The sequence below is a fragment of the Pituophis catenifer genome, unplaced genomic scaffold, assembly GCF_029215685.1.
Source record: "Pituophis catenifer annectens isolate HBS135680 unplaced genomic scaffold, rPitCat1.0.hap2 SCAF_1, whole genome shotgun sequence".
Classification (NCBI taxonomy): Eukaryota; Metazoa; Chordata; class Lepidosauria; order Squamata; family Colubridae; genus Pituophis; species Pituophis catenifer.
In genome coordinates, this window is record NW_027256881.1 from 4,112,192 (window position 1) to 4,128,259 (window position 16,068).

The 16,068-nt window shown below is 46.3% G+C and overlaps 1 protein-coding gene across 7 annotated transcripts in view; it reads left to right on the top strand.

Annotated features, from left to right (window-relative positions):
- The window catches only part of GGNBP2 (gametogenetin binding protein 2), an 82,310-nt gene that overhangs the window by 18,299 nt on the left and 47,943 nt on the right, over positions 1–16,068 (top strand). For all 7 annotated transcript variants that reach the window (XM_070932010.1, XM_070932009.1, XM_070932013.1 and 4 more), the window contains one exon: positions 1,673–1,805. In XM_070932010.1, the coding sequence (XP_070788111.1) occupies positions 1,713–1,805 (93 nt within the window). In that variant the 5' untranslated portion in view covers positions 1,673–1,712. The remainder of the gene's footprint in view (positions 1–1,672; positions 1,806–16,068) is intronic.

Genomic DNA, 16,068 nt, shown 5'->3' on the forward strand with positions numbered 1-16,068 from the left:
AAGTGGGGGTGGGGTGGGGGAGGTTGGCGCGCATGCGTGCCCACACCTATAGTTCTATGCGCCCTGCCCTACGCGCTCAACCCCCCCTCCTCCCTGCTCCTGGCATGCGATGGCCCAGTAAGCCCGTTTTTCTTTCCCACCTGGCTCCAGATCCTCTCTATGCATCTTGCGTTTCCCTTTCCTCCTCTTCCTCCTCCTCTTCCTCCTTCTCCCACTTTCCTTTTCCCTTCTCCTTTTCTTCTCCTCTTCCCCTTCCCCTTCTCCCTCCTCCCCCTTTTACTTATCCTTCCTCCTCTTCCTCCTTCTCCTCCCACTTTCCTTTTCCCTTCTCCTCCTTCTCTCCTCTTCTCCTCTTCCCCTTCCCCTTCTCCCTCCTCCTCCTTTTACTTATCCTTCCTCCTCCTCCCTCCTTCTTCTCTTCCCCTTACCTTCTCTTGCATTTCCCTTTCCTCCTCCTCTTCCTCCTCCTCCCACTTTCTTTTTCCCTTCTCCTCTTCCTCTCCTCTTCCCCTTCCCCTTCTCCCTCCTCCCCCTTTTACTTATCCTTCCTCCTCTTCCTCCTTCTCCCACTTTCCTTTTCCCTTCTCCTTTTCTTCTCCTCTTCCCCTTCCCCTTCTCCCTCCTCCCCCTTTTACTTATCCTTCCTCCTCTTCCTCCTTCTCCTCCCACTTTCCTTTTCCCTTCTCCTCTTCCTCTTCCTCCCCTTCCCCTTCTCCCTCTTCCCCCTTTTACTTCTCCTTCCTCCTCCTCTTCCTCCTTCTCCTCCCACTTTCCTTTTCCCTTCTCCTCCTTCTCTCCTCTTCTCCTCTTCCCCTTCCCCTTCTCCCTCCTCCTCCTTTTACTTATCCTTCCTCCTCCTCCCTCCTTCTTCTCTTCCCCTTACCTTCTCTTGCATTTCCCTTTCCTCCTCCTCTTCCTCCTCCTCCCACTTTCTTTTTCCCTTCTCCTCTTCCTCTCCTCTTCCCCTTCCCCTTCTCCCTCCTCCCCCTTTTACTTATCCTTCCTCCTCTTCCTCCTTCTCCTCCCACTTTCCTTTTCCCTTCTCCTCTTCCTCTTCCTCCCCTTCCCCTTCTCCCTCCTCCCCCTTTTACTTCTCCTTCCTCCTCCTCCTCCTCCCACTTTCCTTTTCCCTTCTCCTCCTCTCCTCTTCTCCTCTTCCCCTTCCCCTTCTCCCTCCTCCTCCTTTTACTTATCCTTCCTCCTCCTCCCTCCTTCTTCTCTTCCCCTTACCTTCTCTTGCATTTCCCTTTCCTCCTCCTCTTCCTCCTCCTCCCACTTTCCTTTTCCCTTCTCCTCTTCCTCTCCTCTTCTCCTCTTCCCCTTCCCCTTCTCCCTCCTCCTTTTACTTATCCTTCCTCCTTCTCCCTTCTTGTTCTCTTCCCCTTACCTCCTCTTGCATTTCCCTTTCCTCCTCCTCTTCTTCCTCCCCCCTTCCCTTTTCCCTTCTCCTCTTCTTCCTCTCCTCTTCTCCTCCTCCCCTTCCCCTTCTCCCTCCTCCCCCTTTTACTTCTCCTTCCTCCTCCTCTTCCTCCTTCTCCTCCCACTTTCCTTTTCTTTTTTTTTTGTCGAATCTTTGTCCTGGCTAACGAGGGTTGACTTTCCCTCTGCTGGTGAAAGTGTGGCAGAGGAACGGAAGGTTGTATTTACTTGCTCTGGGTTTGGCTGCTTTCAGGCTTTTGGAAGGAAGAGGCAGAGCAACGGGCAACACAGAGATGGCGCGGCTGGTGGCAGTTTGCAGAGACAGCGAGGAAGAATTCCTCTTCGAGAGGCTGCAGATCCCCCTCTACATCGATGACACCCTGACGGTAAGCGAGTCGCACGGGCCACTTCACTCTGCGTCGGAGGGCGGAGGGGGGGGACACGGAGAGGTTTGCAACAACGCCACACAACGGGTGTTTTGCAATCCCTAGGCAAGCAATTCCCCCCCCCCCTCTTCCCCTCGTCGTCCTCTTTTCCTTGCAGACTCTGGAAAAGGCCTCCGGCCCCGCCTCGGAGCCCTCCCTTTGCAGTAATTGGTACACTAGGGTTGCCTCCAGTGCCCGCCCGTAATGTGCTTTTTCCCTTACCCACGGTCTGGGAGACACATGCATGCACACACACACAGACGCGCGCACAAAAACACACACACAAACGGGCAACACACATGCACTCACTCGGGAGGCCTAAGCCGGAGAGTCGAGGCCATTTTGGAACCTGAGCGTCTATATCGCCCATCGGAGGCCTTGTGCAGCTTTGTGGGTGGGGTGGGGTGGGATGGGGGTGGGGAGGGGGATAAAAGACCCACACATGCAAACTGCGGTGGGGGAAGGGGAGAAGATGGCTGCGTTGTTTGGTGTCACTTTTAACTCTCGGACGGGGGTCGGGTCCCTGTCCCCCCCCCCACTTTTCCCAGATCGTGGAGGGTGGAACTTCGGGTGGCTTTGCAACACCTGTCCGGTTTTTTGCACGCTTCGTTTTGAGGATGTGCATTTTAATTTTTTTCGTTTACAAGGAAGGGAGGGAGGAAGGAAGGAAGGAAGGAAGGAAGGAAGGAAGGAAGGAAGGAAGGGGGGGTAGGGTGGCAGGGTTGGCTTGCTTGTATTATTCGCTTGCAGGTTGGTTTTTTTTTTTTTTTTTTTTTTGTGTGTGTGTGTGCAAGATAGAGGTTTGGGCAGGAAAGAGCCCAATTCCCAGTGGAACCAAGTAGAGAAATTTCTTCCTAATTTTGAAGGTGACACCCGCAAAATATTTCAGAAATTTACTTGTGGATTTTTTTTTAACTTTCTCCATTCATTTAATACTCTTCCAATCTGTTCACTTTCCTTCTTTCCTTCCTTCCTTCCTTCCTTCCTTCCTCCCTCCCTCCCTCCCTCCCCCCTTTCTCCCTCCTTCCTCCTTTCTTCCCTCCCCTTCCCTCCCTCCCCCCTCCCTCCCTCCCTTTTCCTTTTCCTTCCTTCCTTCCTCCACCTTCCTTCCCTTCCTCCCCCTTCCTTTTCCTCCCTCCCTCCCTCCCCCTTCCTTTCTTCCTTCCCTTCCTCCCCCTTCCTTTTCCTTCCTCCTCCTTTCTTCCCTCCTCCTTCCTTTTCTTTCCTTCCCTCCCCCTCCCTCCCCCTTCCTTCCTTCCTTCCTTCCCTCCTTCCTTCCACCCTTCCTTTTACTTCCTTCCTTCCTCTTCCTTTCTTCCCTCCCCCTTCCTTTTTTTTCCTTCCCTCCCCCTCCCTCCTCCTTCCTTTTCCTTCCTTCCTTCCTCCTCCTTTCTTCCCTCCCCACCTTCCTTCCTTCCACCCTTCCTTTTACTTCCTTCCTTCCTCCTCCTTTCTTCCCTCCCCCTTCCTTTTCTTTCCTTCCCTCCCCCTCCCTCCTCCTTCCTTTTCCTTCCTTCCTTCCTCCTCCTTTCTTCCCTCCCCACCTTCCTTCCTTCCACCCTTCCTTTTACTTCCCTCCCTTCCTTCCTTCCTTTTTTTCCTTCCTCCCCCCTTCCTTTTCCGCCTTCCCTCCCCCCATCTCTCTCAGGGCTGCGTTCTTTTTAACTCTCCTACCCAGGCCCTGATCCATGGCTTCCAACTCCCATCTTAACTTGCTTGCTTCTTATTTTCGGGTAGCTTAGCCAACCTCTTGGAGATAAGGCTATTGGAGATAAGGCTATTGGATCAGGCTGGCAGAAGGAGGGCCCAGTTAGGATCATCGGTCTAAATTGGCAATTTTAATGGGTAGAATGAGAAGTCCCCCATTTTCCTATTCTGTATATCCCGGTCATTAATCCTTGGCTTATGACTGCAATTAGGATCAGCAAGGCAGTTAAGTGACTCGCGCAGGATTTCAATACTTTTTTTTTTTGCCATGGTTGACGAGGTGATCAGTGCAGTCGTTAAGTGAATCATGAGGTCATTAAGCGAATCCTGCTTCCATGGACTTTGTCACATGACCCTGGGATGCTGCAGCCATCGTAAATACACACTGCTTGCTAAGCTTTTGAATTTCATGTGACCCTCGGAAGGCTGCGACCACAGTTCTTGTATGTCGGGGCAGTGGTGGGTTCCACCCGGTTCCGCCGAGCCGGTAACGGTGACGATATGACGTCACCGAACCGGTTCTCCCCCCCCCCCGCCCCCCATGTTTTTTTTACCTTTTATTTGGCCCCACCCCCAATCTATTGCTGCCTCCTGAGTCCCAGCTGATGGGCTATAAGGAAAAAAACTGTTTAAATTCTTGCTGCAGGGCTTCAAAGAGCGGCCCTACAGCTGATCAGTGGTAAAAGGCAGTTTAGTGCCTCCAAAAACAAATGAGTAGATCGGTGCCTGCAAAAATACATGAGTAGATCAGTGCCTGCAAAAATAAATGGGTAGACCGGTACAGCTCTGCAAGCAGTTAAAAGCCTGGTAGACCAGTACCTCTGCTAAATCCTAAAGAATTGTCACATAACCATCAAGCCACACCCACAAAATAAGCCACGCCCACAGAACTGGAAGTAAAAAAAAAAAAAATTAGAACCCACCCCTGGTCAGGGGTGTCAAACTCAAGGCCTGCGGGCCAGATCTGGCCTTCGGGGCTGACCAGGGAACAATGAAACTGCGATGTGGCCTGTGGGACCTCTGCCAGCGAAAACGGAGCTCGGGTGAGGGCGGGTGGCCGTCCCGAGCTCCGTTTCCGCTGGCAGAGGGTTGCAGGAGACCATCGTAGCTGGCCGAGCACTCGGGCCACCACAGGTGCCCCCGACACGAGTGACATCGAACTGGCCACGCCCACCCTGGCCACTCCCCCCCCCCCCCAAGGTCAAACACAACCCTGATGCGGCCCTCAATGAAATCGAGCTTGACACTCCTGTTGTATGTGCAAGGACTGGATTGTAAGTCACTTTTGAACTGGTCACTAAATAAACGGTTGGAAGTCAAGGACAACATGCACTTGGATGCTCGGAGTGCGATTTCCATCCGCTGCATTGAGCGATGGGAATAAAGGACCTGTTGACTTGGGAGATCAACAGCTTGGGGAAATCCAGGCAGAAAATTTGGACTTTGCAGAGACAGATTCTTCCTCTGCCCTCAGTTTCCCAATGAGAGACCTTTCTGGATCGCCGGTCCAGATTGTTGAGTGCCTCCGACACAAGGTGTGCAGGCGGTCCTTGGCTTAAGACCACAATAAGAGCCCAAAATTCCTGCCGCTAAGCGAAGACAGTTGTGAAGTGAGTTTTGCCCCCATTTTACCACCTGTCTTGCCGCAGTTGTTAAAGGAATCACTGCGGCTGTTAAGTGAGTCACACGGTTTGTTAAGTGAATCCGGCTTCCCCACTGACTTTGCTTGTCGGAAGGTCAACAAATGCTGATCACATGACCCTGGGATATCGTCATAAATATGAGTCAGTTGCCAAGCGTCTGAATTTTGATCACATGACCGTGGGGACGCTGCAACAGTCGTTAAGTGTGAAAAATGGTCATAAGTCACTTTTTATCAGTGCCGTTGTAAGTTTGGATGGTCACTAAACGAACTGTTGTAAGTTGAGGACTACCTGTCCACAGCTCCCGACTTGCTTGGAAAAAGATCCAAATTAAATACCCAATACAGGTAGTCTTTGAGCTACCTCAATTGAGCCCAAAGTTTCGTTGCTAAGTGAGTTTTGCCCCATTTTAACACCTTTCTTGCCAGAGATGTGAAGCAAACCACTGCAGTTGTTAAGTGAATCAATCGGTCATTAAGCGAATCAGGCTTCCCCCATTGACTTGAGTTGTTGGAAGCCGGCTGGGAAGGTTACAATGGCGATCACATGACCTCTGAGCAGTGCAACCGTCATAAATACAGGTCCTCGACTTACAACAGTTCACTTAGCGACTGTTCGGAGTTACGATGGCACTGAAAAAAGTGACTTACGACCGCTTTTCACAGTTACGACATTTCCAGCATCTCCACAATCGTGTGATTGAAAATTCAGATGCTTCGGAACCGACTCACATTTATGACGGTTGCAGTGTCCCGGGGTCATGTGATCCTGTTTTACGACCTTCTGACAAGCAAAGTCAATGGGGGAAGCCAGATTCACTTAACAACCATCTTACTAATCCAATGACTGAACATCTGGTCGTAAAATGGGGGAAAAATTCACTTAACAAATATCTCGCTTAACAACCGAAATTTAGGGCTCAGTTGTGTGTGGTCGTTACATCGAGGACTACCTCTACAAGCCAGTTGCCAAGCACTTTGTATTTTGATCATGTGACCATGGGGATGCTTCAATTGTAAATGTGGGGGGGGAAAAGGGCCATAACTCGCTTTTTTTTTCAGTGCCTTTGTAACTTAGAACAGTCACTAAACAAATGGTTGTAAGTCGAGGACTTCCCATATTGCCAAAGGCCAATTTAGCTACTGTGGTTGTTCAGTATTAACCGAGATGGAAACCTGGTGCCCTTTGTATGCTTCGGATTATAGTTTTCCCAGCCTTGTCATTAATAGGAATTAAATGAGTTTCTCCGCTTAAGCCTGGAAAACAATAGTCCTCTATTATTATTTTCAGGCAGACCACTTGAAAGGGGCCCTTTGATCTCAGCCTGAATCGCTTCGTGAACTCACCGCACAACTGCAAGCACTTTTATTTTAATCATCGCAGCGGTTGCTTTCTAAGGCGGCGGCGGGTGTGTCCCTCGTGAGTGCAGTTTTGTGACGAGGGTGGCAATTGCCTTAACGCCTCGGGTGCCGTTTCACAAAAGAGAGTTTTCGAACTGGGAAACGTCCAAGGGAAACATTCTTAGACTGCACCAGTGGCGTGTTAGAAAGTCCCTGGATCTCCGATGGAAGATAAAAATATTTAGATTTTAGGGTTGAACTGTGGGGGCTTGGTGTCCTCTGGCTTTGGTGGTTTTCTTGCAGATGTTTCATGATCCTAACTAGGTAAGCTCATCAGTGCTCTTGACGATGTTATAGGTAGTGTGTGTGTGTGTGTGTGTGTTTTCTTTAATTTTCGTAGGTCTTTATGTGTATTTCTCTTTAGCCAGGTTCTTCCTACGTAAACAAATACTGTACCTTTACAGGGAGGATACATGGGATGAAGGTGTGGCTAACTGATGAGGGCTTATAAGTCCGAAAGAGATCTATCTTAGTCTCCTTAGTCTCCCAATGGGCAGCAGGGAGCTTGCTGGCTGCTGGAAAAAAAAGCCTAGAAACTAGTGGATTGGGATTTCACTGAACTAGGGCTGCATAAAAATCTTGGTTTACGTAGGAAGAACCTGGCTAAAGAGAAATACACATAAAGACCTACGAAAAGAAAACAAAACAAATACTGTACCTTTACAGGGAGGATACATGGGATGAAGGTGTGGCTAACTGATGAGGGCTTATAAATCCGAAATAGATCTCTCTTAGCAGGGGTGGGTTCTAAATTTTTTTATTACCGGTTCTGTGGGCGTGGCTTGGAGGTCATGTGACTAGGTGGGCGTGGCTAGCTGGTCAGAGTCATTTCTGGAAGCTCCTCGCACTTACGACCAGTCCTCGCACTTACGACCCGACTCACTTGTTTGTGTTTAACACTGATCACCTGTAGGACGGCCCTTTGAAGCCCCGCTGCAAGAGTTTAAACAATTTTTTTCCCTCTAGTCATCAGCTGGGAGTCAGGATGCAGCAATAGATTGGGGGTGGGACCAAATAAAAGGTAAGAATAACGTGGGGGAGTGGGAGGGCGGGGGGGAGAACTGGTTCGGTGATGTCATATCGTCACCGCTACCAACTTGGTCAAACCGGGAAGAACCCACCACTGTCTCTTAGTCTCCTTAGTCTCCCAATGGGCAGCAGGGAGCTTGCTGGCTGCTGGAAAAAAAAGCCTAGAAACTAGTGGATTGGGATTTCACTGAACTAGGGCTGCATAAAAATCTTGGTTTACACAGGAAGAACCTGGCTAAAGAGAAATACATACATACATACATACATACATACATACATACATACATACATACATACATGCATACATACATACAGTCAGTGTTTTTCTGTTGAAGCACCTGGTCTACCCCAATATGGGAGGGGGCATTCTGCTCCCTTTTGCCTTTCAGCTCCAATCCAGGAGCCCTCAAGCAGTCGCATTCACGACAAACCATTTTATACCGAATTTATATTTGCTGATAAAGAAATAAAGGGAGACTAGTATAGATCTATTTCAAGCTATTTAGCTCTCATCAGCTAGCCATACTCTTACTAGCTACTTGGGCTACCCAGCTAGCCCAAGTTCGAATCCGAATAAGGGTATGGCTAGCTGATGAGAGCTAAATAGCTTGAAATAGATCTATACTAGTCTCCCTTTATTTTATCAGCAATTATAAATTTGATATGTGTGTGTGTGTATGTACACACACACACACCGTGTTTCCCCGAAAATAAGACCCTGTTTTATATTTTTTTGAATCTTGAAATAAACGCTTGGCCTTATTTTCGGGGAGGTCTTATTATTTTGCGGTGCGTGGAACAAGATGGGGCTCCTCTTGCCGTCCTACCTGATTTCCAGCTCTGCATTTAAATATTTTTAGGGAGGGCTTATTTTCAGGGGGAGGCTTATTTTAGCGCATGCGCTCAAAAGCCCGATTAGGCTTATTATCAGAGGATGTCTTATTTTTGGGGAAACAGGATATATATATATCCTGTTTCCCCAAAAATATACAGTATATATAATAACAGAGTTGGAAGGGACCTTGGAGGTCTTCTAGTCCAACCCCCTGTTTAGGCAGGAAACCCTACACCACTTCAGACGAGGGGTGGGTTCTACTTAACTTTACTACCGGTTCTGCTTTTGTCGTGCGCTTCTGCGCATGCGCAGATCACCCATGATGATGTCAGGGCAGGTGGGCGGAGCCTCCCGCCGGTTTTACTACCAGTTCTAAAAAACCGGACAGAACTGGGAGCAACCCATCACTGCTTCAGACAAATGGTTATCCAACATCTTCTTAAAAACTTCCAGTGTTGGAGCATTCACAACTTCTGGAGGCAAGTTGTTCCACTGGTTAATTGTTCTAACTGTCAGGAAATTCCTCCTTAGTTCTAAGTTGCTTCTCTCCTTGATGAGTTTCCACCCATAGTCCTTGACTTATGACTAGTCGTTCAGAGTTATGACCTACCTGATAAAAAGGGGAACTTACCATCTGGATTCAAAGTTTTGATGGTTGCGTCCACTGTGGTTGTGTGACCGCACTTCGAGCATTGGTCAACACGGCTACCTGTGCGATTACTTCTGGTTTTCAGCAAAACTGCACCCATAGCCAACGATTTCATGGCTGTGGTATCTACGGTAATTGTCATTAGAAAGAAAGGCCCATGAAGAACCGGAGGTCACACCTTTAGGTCAGTCCCTTTCATACATGCTCAGTTGTAATTTACCATTGATTGAAGAAAGGAACATCAGTATGATAGCAGTATCCCAGTATTTGAGAGGCTGCCACAAAGAAGAAGGGGTCAGATTATTTTCCAAAGCACCAGAGGGCAGGACAAGAAACAACGGTTGGAAACTAATCAAGGAGAGAAGCAACCTGGAATGAAGGAGAAACTTCCTAACAGTGAGGACAATTAACCAGTGGAACAGCTTGCCACCAGAAGTTGTGGGTGCTCCATCACTGGAGGTTTTTAAGAAGAGACTGGACAGCCGCTTGGTACAGGTTCTCCTGCTTGAGCAGGGGGCTGGACTAGAAGACCTCCAAGGTCCCTTCCAGCTCTATTCTATTCTAATTCTAACGTGACGTGCAAATAATGTAGAAAATAAAGTTCTCCTTTCTGAGGTCATCACCTCAGCAATGAGTAGTTTGCAGTGGAACTGTGCCCAACAAAAGTCATTCTACAATAATGTTCCAATTTCAAGGCCATGCAATAAAGTAAGTGATTTGTTGTATTTGTTCGGAAACACAATTTATTTAAAAATACCAGTGTTTATGCAACTGAAACTTGCCAAACACAATGAGAAAATGCGGACCGCAAGGTAATCCTCGATTTACAACCGTTCATGACCGTGGTAACTACCGGGTTTCTCCTAAAACAGGACCCATTAAATTTTAACAGATCTGTTAAAATTGAGTTAAAATTAAGACCTACCCCCAAAATTTGGCCCTATTTAAGCGCATGCGCGGCCAGGCTTGCCGGAATGGACGACGGCAGGCTTTTTTGGGTGGACGGCTGGAGTGACCATTACAGGTAGGCAAGGGTGCGCGAGGCGCATGGGTCGCGTTGCTTGCTCTTTTCGGCTGCAAAAGAAGCGGCCCGGTGGCCAGGCCAGGCACATGGGGGGGAAATTAAGACACCCCTCGAAAAGAAGGCCTAGCTGTTTTTTCGGGAGTCAAAAGAAATTAAGACAATTAACACCGTAATTGTCACTGGAAAGAAAGGGACACGAAGAATCGGCAGTCACTCCATAAGGTCAGTCCCTTTCATACATCCATGCAATGTTACAATGCACATACAAAGGATTTTTCGTGGCAACACTAAAAATGCTTTCACTATTTATTGTTTGCAGTTCTCCCCATCGCTCCCAGAGATACTGATACTTTTGAGACAGGTGAAATAATTTTCAAATAATTTTGGCCTTCAGCCCTTGACTGTTTTTCTTTTCCCTTTTTCTTTTTCTTTTTTTTTTTTAAATTTTTTATTATATTTTTATTGTTAAAGAATAACAGAAAGGAAAAAAAAAATCAATACAAAAAATCAATAGTAAGGAAAGAAAAAAAATTTTCCCCCAACGTGCTATACAAACGGAAAGGAAGTTTTAGGAAATTGAAGTCTTCAATTCTTCCAGAAATCTCTTTGATAAGGTACTGGTGCCGATTCATCCAATCTCCCAAGTGCAAAGTCCACAAATGGTTGCCAAGTGTTCCAAAAAACATTTTCTTTATATATACCACTTCTAATTTTAATATCACAAGTCAATTTATCATTTAATGCAAATTTCCATGTTTCATTGTACCATTCTTCTAATTTTAAGTCAACATTTAATTTCCAATATCTAGCAATTATAATTCTCCCCATTATAACCAAAATCTTTTCCCTTTTTCTTTCCTTTAATGACCGCCGCAAAAAAATGTGAAATCGCGTCGGTCACCTGACAATCAATATTATGACTTACGAACCGTAATGGGCAAGTTCCAGTATGGTTGTAACTCAAGGACTGCCTGTACTTAGCGACGAAGGGACCGAGTTGGGGCGAATGAAATGTCTTGCCTGCAAACCACCAAAGTCCAAGGAGTGCCAAGGACTTCCACATCAGAGTCTCTCATCACCAGGAATACATTCCCAACCTAAAAAAAAAAAACCCGCATAAAAATGGCTCAAACCTTCCTGCATTTCAGTGTCCTGGATGAGATCCTGTGGGTGAGAGTTGCCAGGCTTGTGCAAGATTTTGGCCGTTTTAATGAGAAAGTCCGGGTTTTGGTGATGCCTGCATCCTTTAGCAACAGATTGCACACCAGCTTCTTCTGCCTTGGGAAAACAGCCCCTGTCTTAACCCCAGCAGTCTCTCTGAAGTGCTTTATAGTTGTGAAGGGACATCTGATTGTGTAAGGCAGCTCCCTGCCTTCCATTCCTCAGCCGGGCACAACCAGGGCGTTAAGCATCTCCAGGGGTGAGTTGCTGGGAGTTCGCAGGGGTTCGGGAGAACCTCTAGCTAAGATTCTGTGCAATTCGGAGAACCCCCAAATCCCACTCCTGGTTGGCCCCACCCAGGAGTCCCCATGTGGCCTGTTTTGGATGCAGGTAAGTGCAGGGCGTTCACGGAGACTCGGGGAGTGCGAAAAACAGGCCTACTGGAAGTTTAGGAAAGGCCTCCGGAGCCTGGGGAGGCCGTTTTCGCTCTCCCAGAGGCTCGAGAAAAGCCTCCGGAGCTTGGGGAGGGCGAAAATGCTCCCCTTCCCCCGTGATGCAGGAGGCCAAGTAGGCCACGCCCACCATGGCCACACACACACACACCCAGCAACTGGGCAGAGAACCGTTTGCTAAAATTTTTGAACCCTACCCCTGGTGTTAAGCATCTCGGCTGAAGATAACTTCAGAAAGGTAGAGCATTAAAAGAAGCTTTTGCACTGTAAAGGTCACTGTTGGATCTGTAGGTAGATTATATTTAAATATAACTTCTGATAATTATCTCCGAGAAGACCTGGGATTAGTTCTAAAAAGGTACAGGGATGTGGTTTGAAAATAGAACGAATGACTTAGCAAGGTGGTAGGCTCTCGTTTACTGGAAGTGTTCAAGACTGCCTGTCAGGGTTGCTCTAATTTGGTTCCTTGCGCCGTCTGTGGGGTTGGGCTAGATGACCTCAAGGGAAGTGTTCCAATATCTCAGGGGCTGCCCCAAAGAAGAAGGAGTCAAGCTATTCTCCAAAGCACCTGAGGGCAGGAGAAGAAGCAATGGGTGGAAACTAATCAAGGAGAGAAGCAACCTAGAACTAAGGAGAAAATTCCTGACAGTGAGGACAATTAATCAGTGGAACAACTTACCTCCAGAAGTTGTGAATGCTCCAACACTGGAAGTTTTTAAGAAGATGTTGGATACCCATTTGTCTGAAGTGGTGTAGGGTTTCCTGCTTAAGCAGGAGTTGGATTAGAAATCCTCAAGGTTCCTTCCAACTCTGTTACTCTATTCCATTAACAATAGAATTCTATTTTAATTAACGCAGTTAAAAAGGACTGTAAAATCAGGACCAGTCATACGATCTTCCTGTGCTTTAACGACCAATGTATGATGAAAATCCCAGTCTTAAGGATTGCGTTAACAACGTCAACCTTGGCTATTTTTTTCCCCACAAGTCAGCTGTTCGAAGACACCCAATTTTTATTTGATCCATAAAAATTTAATCGGGGTTCATTATTTATTATTAGCTTTAAGATGTCCTCCGTATTGTTAGAAAGCAGCTTTTGAGTAGCTTTCCTAATCCCGGAGAAGTGGGCAGAGGGACCAAAGAAATGCAATTTCAATTTCCAGTTCAATTTTATTTATTGATTAGCCCATTGGGCCATATCAAGTGCAGAATTCCAAAGACAAATCATTACAAAGGTTTGGTAAAACAAATTAAGTGAGATTGGAATAACTCGCAATTAAAATACAATTAGAATAAAATGCGATCTAAAAGAAATGCTTGCAAAGAGAGGGCACCCTTGCTTGTGACTTAAGACGGAGGAATGTTGGATTAGGTCAAAGGCCTTTGCTTGGCGCTAGAGAAGAAGCCGACAAGGTCCTTCCTCAAAGACCTTTGATCTTCTCAAAGGACAATTTGAGAATTCCAGGGATTTGGCACCGGGGGCAAAGGTGAGTTGGGAGCAGGCACCTGACCAGCATGCTTCTTAGCCCTTCAATATTTATTTATTTATTTAAAACGTTTATATAGCCGTCCATCTTTCAACCATGTCTGGGCAGCTCTCAATCCAAAATTAAGACGTACAAGTAGTTCTCGACTCACGACCGTAATTGAGCCCCATTGGCAAGCAGGGCATATGTTAGGTGAGTCATTTTATGACCCTTTTTGCCGTGATTGTTAAGCAAATAGTGAACCGGCCAGTCATTGAACGAATCTGGCATGCCCCCCCTAGGGTAGTGGCAAGTGACAATTGTTGCTACAAATCAGTGTTTCTCAACCTTGGTAGCTTGAAGATGGGTGGACTTCAACTCCCAGAATCCCAACGCTGGCTGGGGGATTCTGGGAGTTGAAGTCCACCCATCTTCAGGCTATCAAGGTTGAGAAACACTGCTGCAAATATTTTAAATACAGGTAGTCCTCCAGTTACGATCACAATTGAGCCCAAAATTTATGTTGCGGAGTGAAATTCATTTCTTCAGTGAATTTTGCCCCATTTTACGACCTTCCTTGCCACAGTTGTTAAATAAGTCACTGAAATCCTTAAGTTAGTAACAGGGTTGCTAAGTGAATCTGGCTTCCCTATTGACTTGTACTTTGTCAGATGGTCGCAAAAGCCGAACAAAGGACCCACACGATATTGCGACCGTCATAAGTATGAACCTGTTGCCAAGCGTCTGAATTTTGATCCCGTGACCACGGGGATGCTGCAACGGTCATTAAGTGTGAAAAAAAACGGCCCTAAGTCACTTTTTTCAGTGCCGTTGTAACTTCGAACGGTCACTAAATGACTTGTTTGTAAGTCGAGGACCAGCTGTATGGTAAATACATTGCTGGTTGCCAAGCACCCAAAGTTTGATCACACAACCATGGGGATGCTGCAATAGTCATAAGTGTGAGAAACAGTCATAAGTCACTTTTTTTCAGTCCTGTTGTAACGTGGAACGGCCGTGGCTCTAAGTTTTATACTACCTGTATAAAATTGAAGGAGCCTGGATAGTTCAGCAGACTAAAAGCACTGTAATTTAACACCAGCTGTCTGCAATTACTGTAAGTTTGAATCTCACCAGGCTCAAGGTCGACTCAGCCTTCCATCCTTTCTAAGGTAGGTAAAATGAGGACCTGGATTGTGGGGGCAATAAGCTGACTTTGTATAAATATACAAAGTATGAAGGCTATTGCTTAACATATTGTAAACTGCCCTGAGTCTCCGGAGAAGGGCGGCATATAAATCAATTTTTTTTAAAAAATAATCATTTTAAAAATTATGAAACTCAACCAGATAAAACATAAAACATGCCATCAATTTATCTTTTTCCATCGTTTGGGAGCAAAGGCAGGTCTTCAAATTCTTACACAAGGCTAGCCATATCAACACCACTTTGACTTATACTGTTAGTCCTCGAGTTATGACCCCAGTTGAACCGAAAATTTATGTTGCTAAGAGAAAATTAGTTAAGTGAGTTTTGCCCCATTTTACGACTTTTCTTGCCCCAGCTGTTAAGTGAATCACTGCGGCTGTTAAATGAGTCACACAGTTGTTAAGTGAATCCGGCTTTCCCACTGACTTTGCTTGTCAGAAGGTCGCAAATGCTGATCACCTGACCCTGGGATACTGCCATCGTCATAAATATGGGTCAGCTGCCAAGCGTCTGAAGTTTGATCACACGACCATGGGGACGCTGTAACAGTCGTAAGTGTGAAAAACGGTCATAAGTCACTTTTTATCAGTTCCGTTGTAACTTTGGACGGTCACTAAACGAACTGTTGTAAGTTGAGGACTACCTGTCCACAGTTCCTAACTTGCTTGGAAAAAGTTCCAAATGAAATACCTAATACAGGTAGCCTTTGAACTACCCCAATTGAGCCCAAGGTTTCCGTTGCAAAGTGAGTTTTGCCCCATTTTACGACTTTTCTTGCCACCGTTGTTAAGTGAATCATTGCATTTGTTAAGTCAATAAGAGGGTTGTTAAGCGAATCTGGATTCTCTATTGACTTGGCTTGTCAGAAGGTCGCAAAAGGGAATCGCACGACCTTGGGATACTGCAACCGTCATAAATACGAAACAGTTGCCAAGCGTCCGAATTTTGATCACACGATCATGAAAATGCTGCAAAGGTTGTAAGTGTGAAAAACGGTCGTAAGTCACATTTTTTCAGTGCTGTTGTAACTTTGATCACCAAATGACTTCTTGTAAGTCGAGGACTACCTGTATTTATTAGGCATTCCACGTACTCTCATTCGTGCCCTAGTTTCATTACAAAGATAGTCCCCAACTTATGACCATCATTGAACCAGGAATAATGGTTGTACATCGTTGCAGTCGTAAGAAGATGCTTTATGTGGCGGCACCTGATTTTTTGACATTTTTTGTGGCAGTTAAGTGGACATAGCAGTGGTTAAGCAAATGCCACAGTCATTAAATGAATCCGTTTTAACCTAGTGGGCATTTTTGGCCGGAAAACAGAAGTAATTGGAATTACGATTATAAATTGAGGTATCATTACAGTCCTAAGTTGAGGTATTATGTGGCTGGAACTGATGATTTGACATATTTTGCAGAAGTTGTTCAGCAAAGCGTCGTTAAGCAAATGCTGCCGTCATTAAGGAAATCCATTGGGTGAATCCAATGGGTGGTTGGGTTTTTTTTGGCAGAAACCGGAAGTAAATATCAGAAACTAGCAAAAAAAATATAATTTCCCCACCCCCAAATCATGGTCATTTGACCACAGGATGCTGCAAATAGCCATGAAGGTGAGGTGGTTGCCAAATGGCCAAAATGCAATCACGT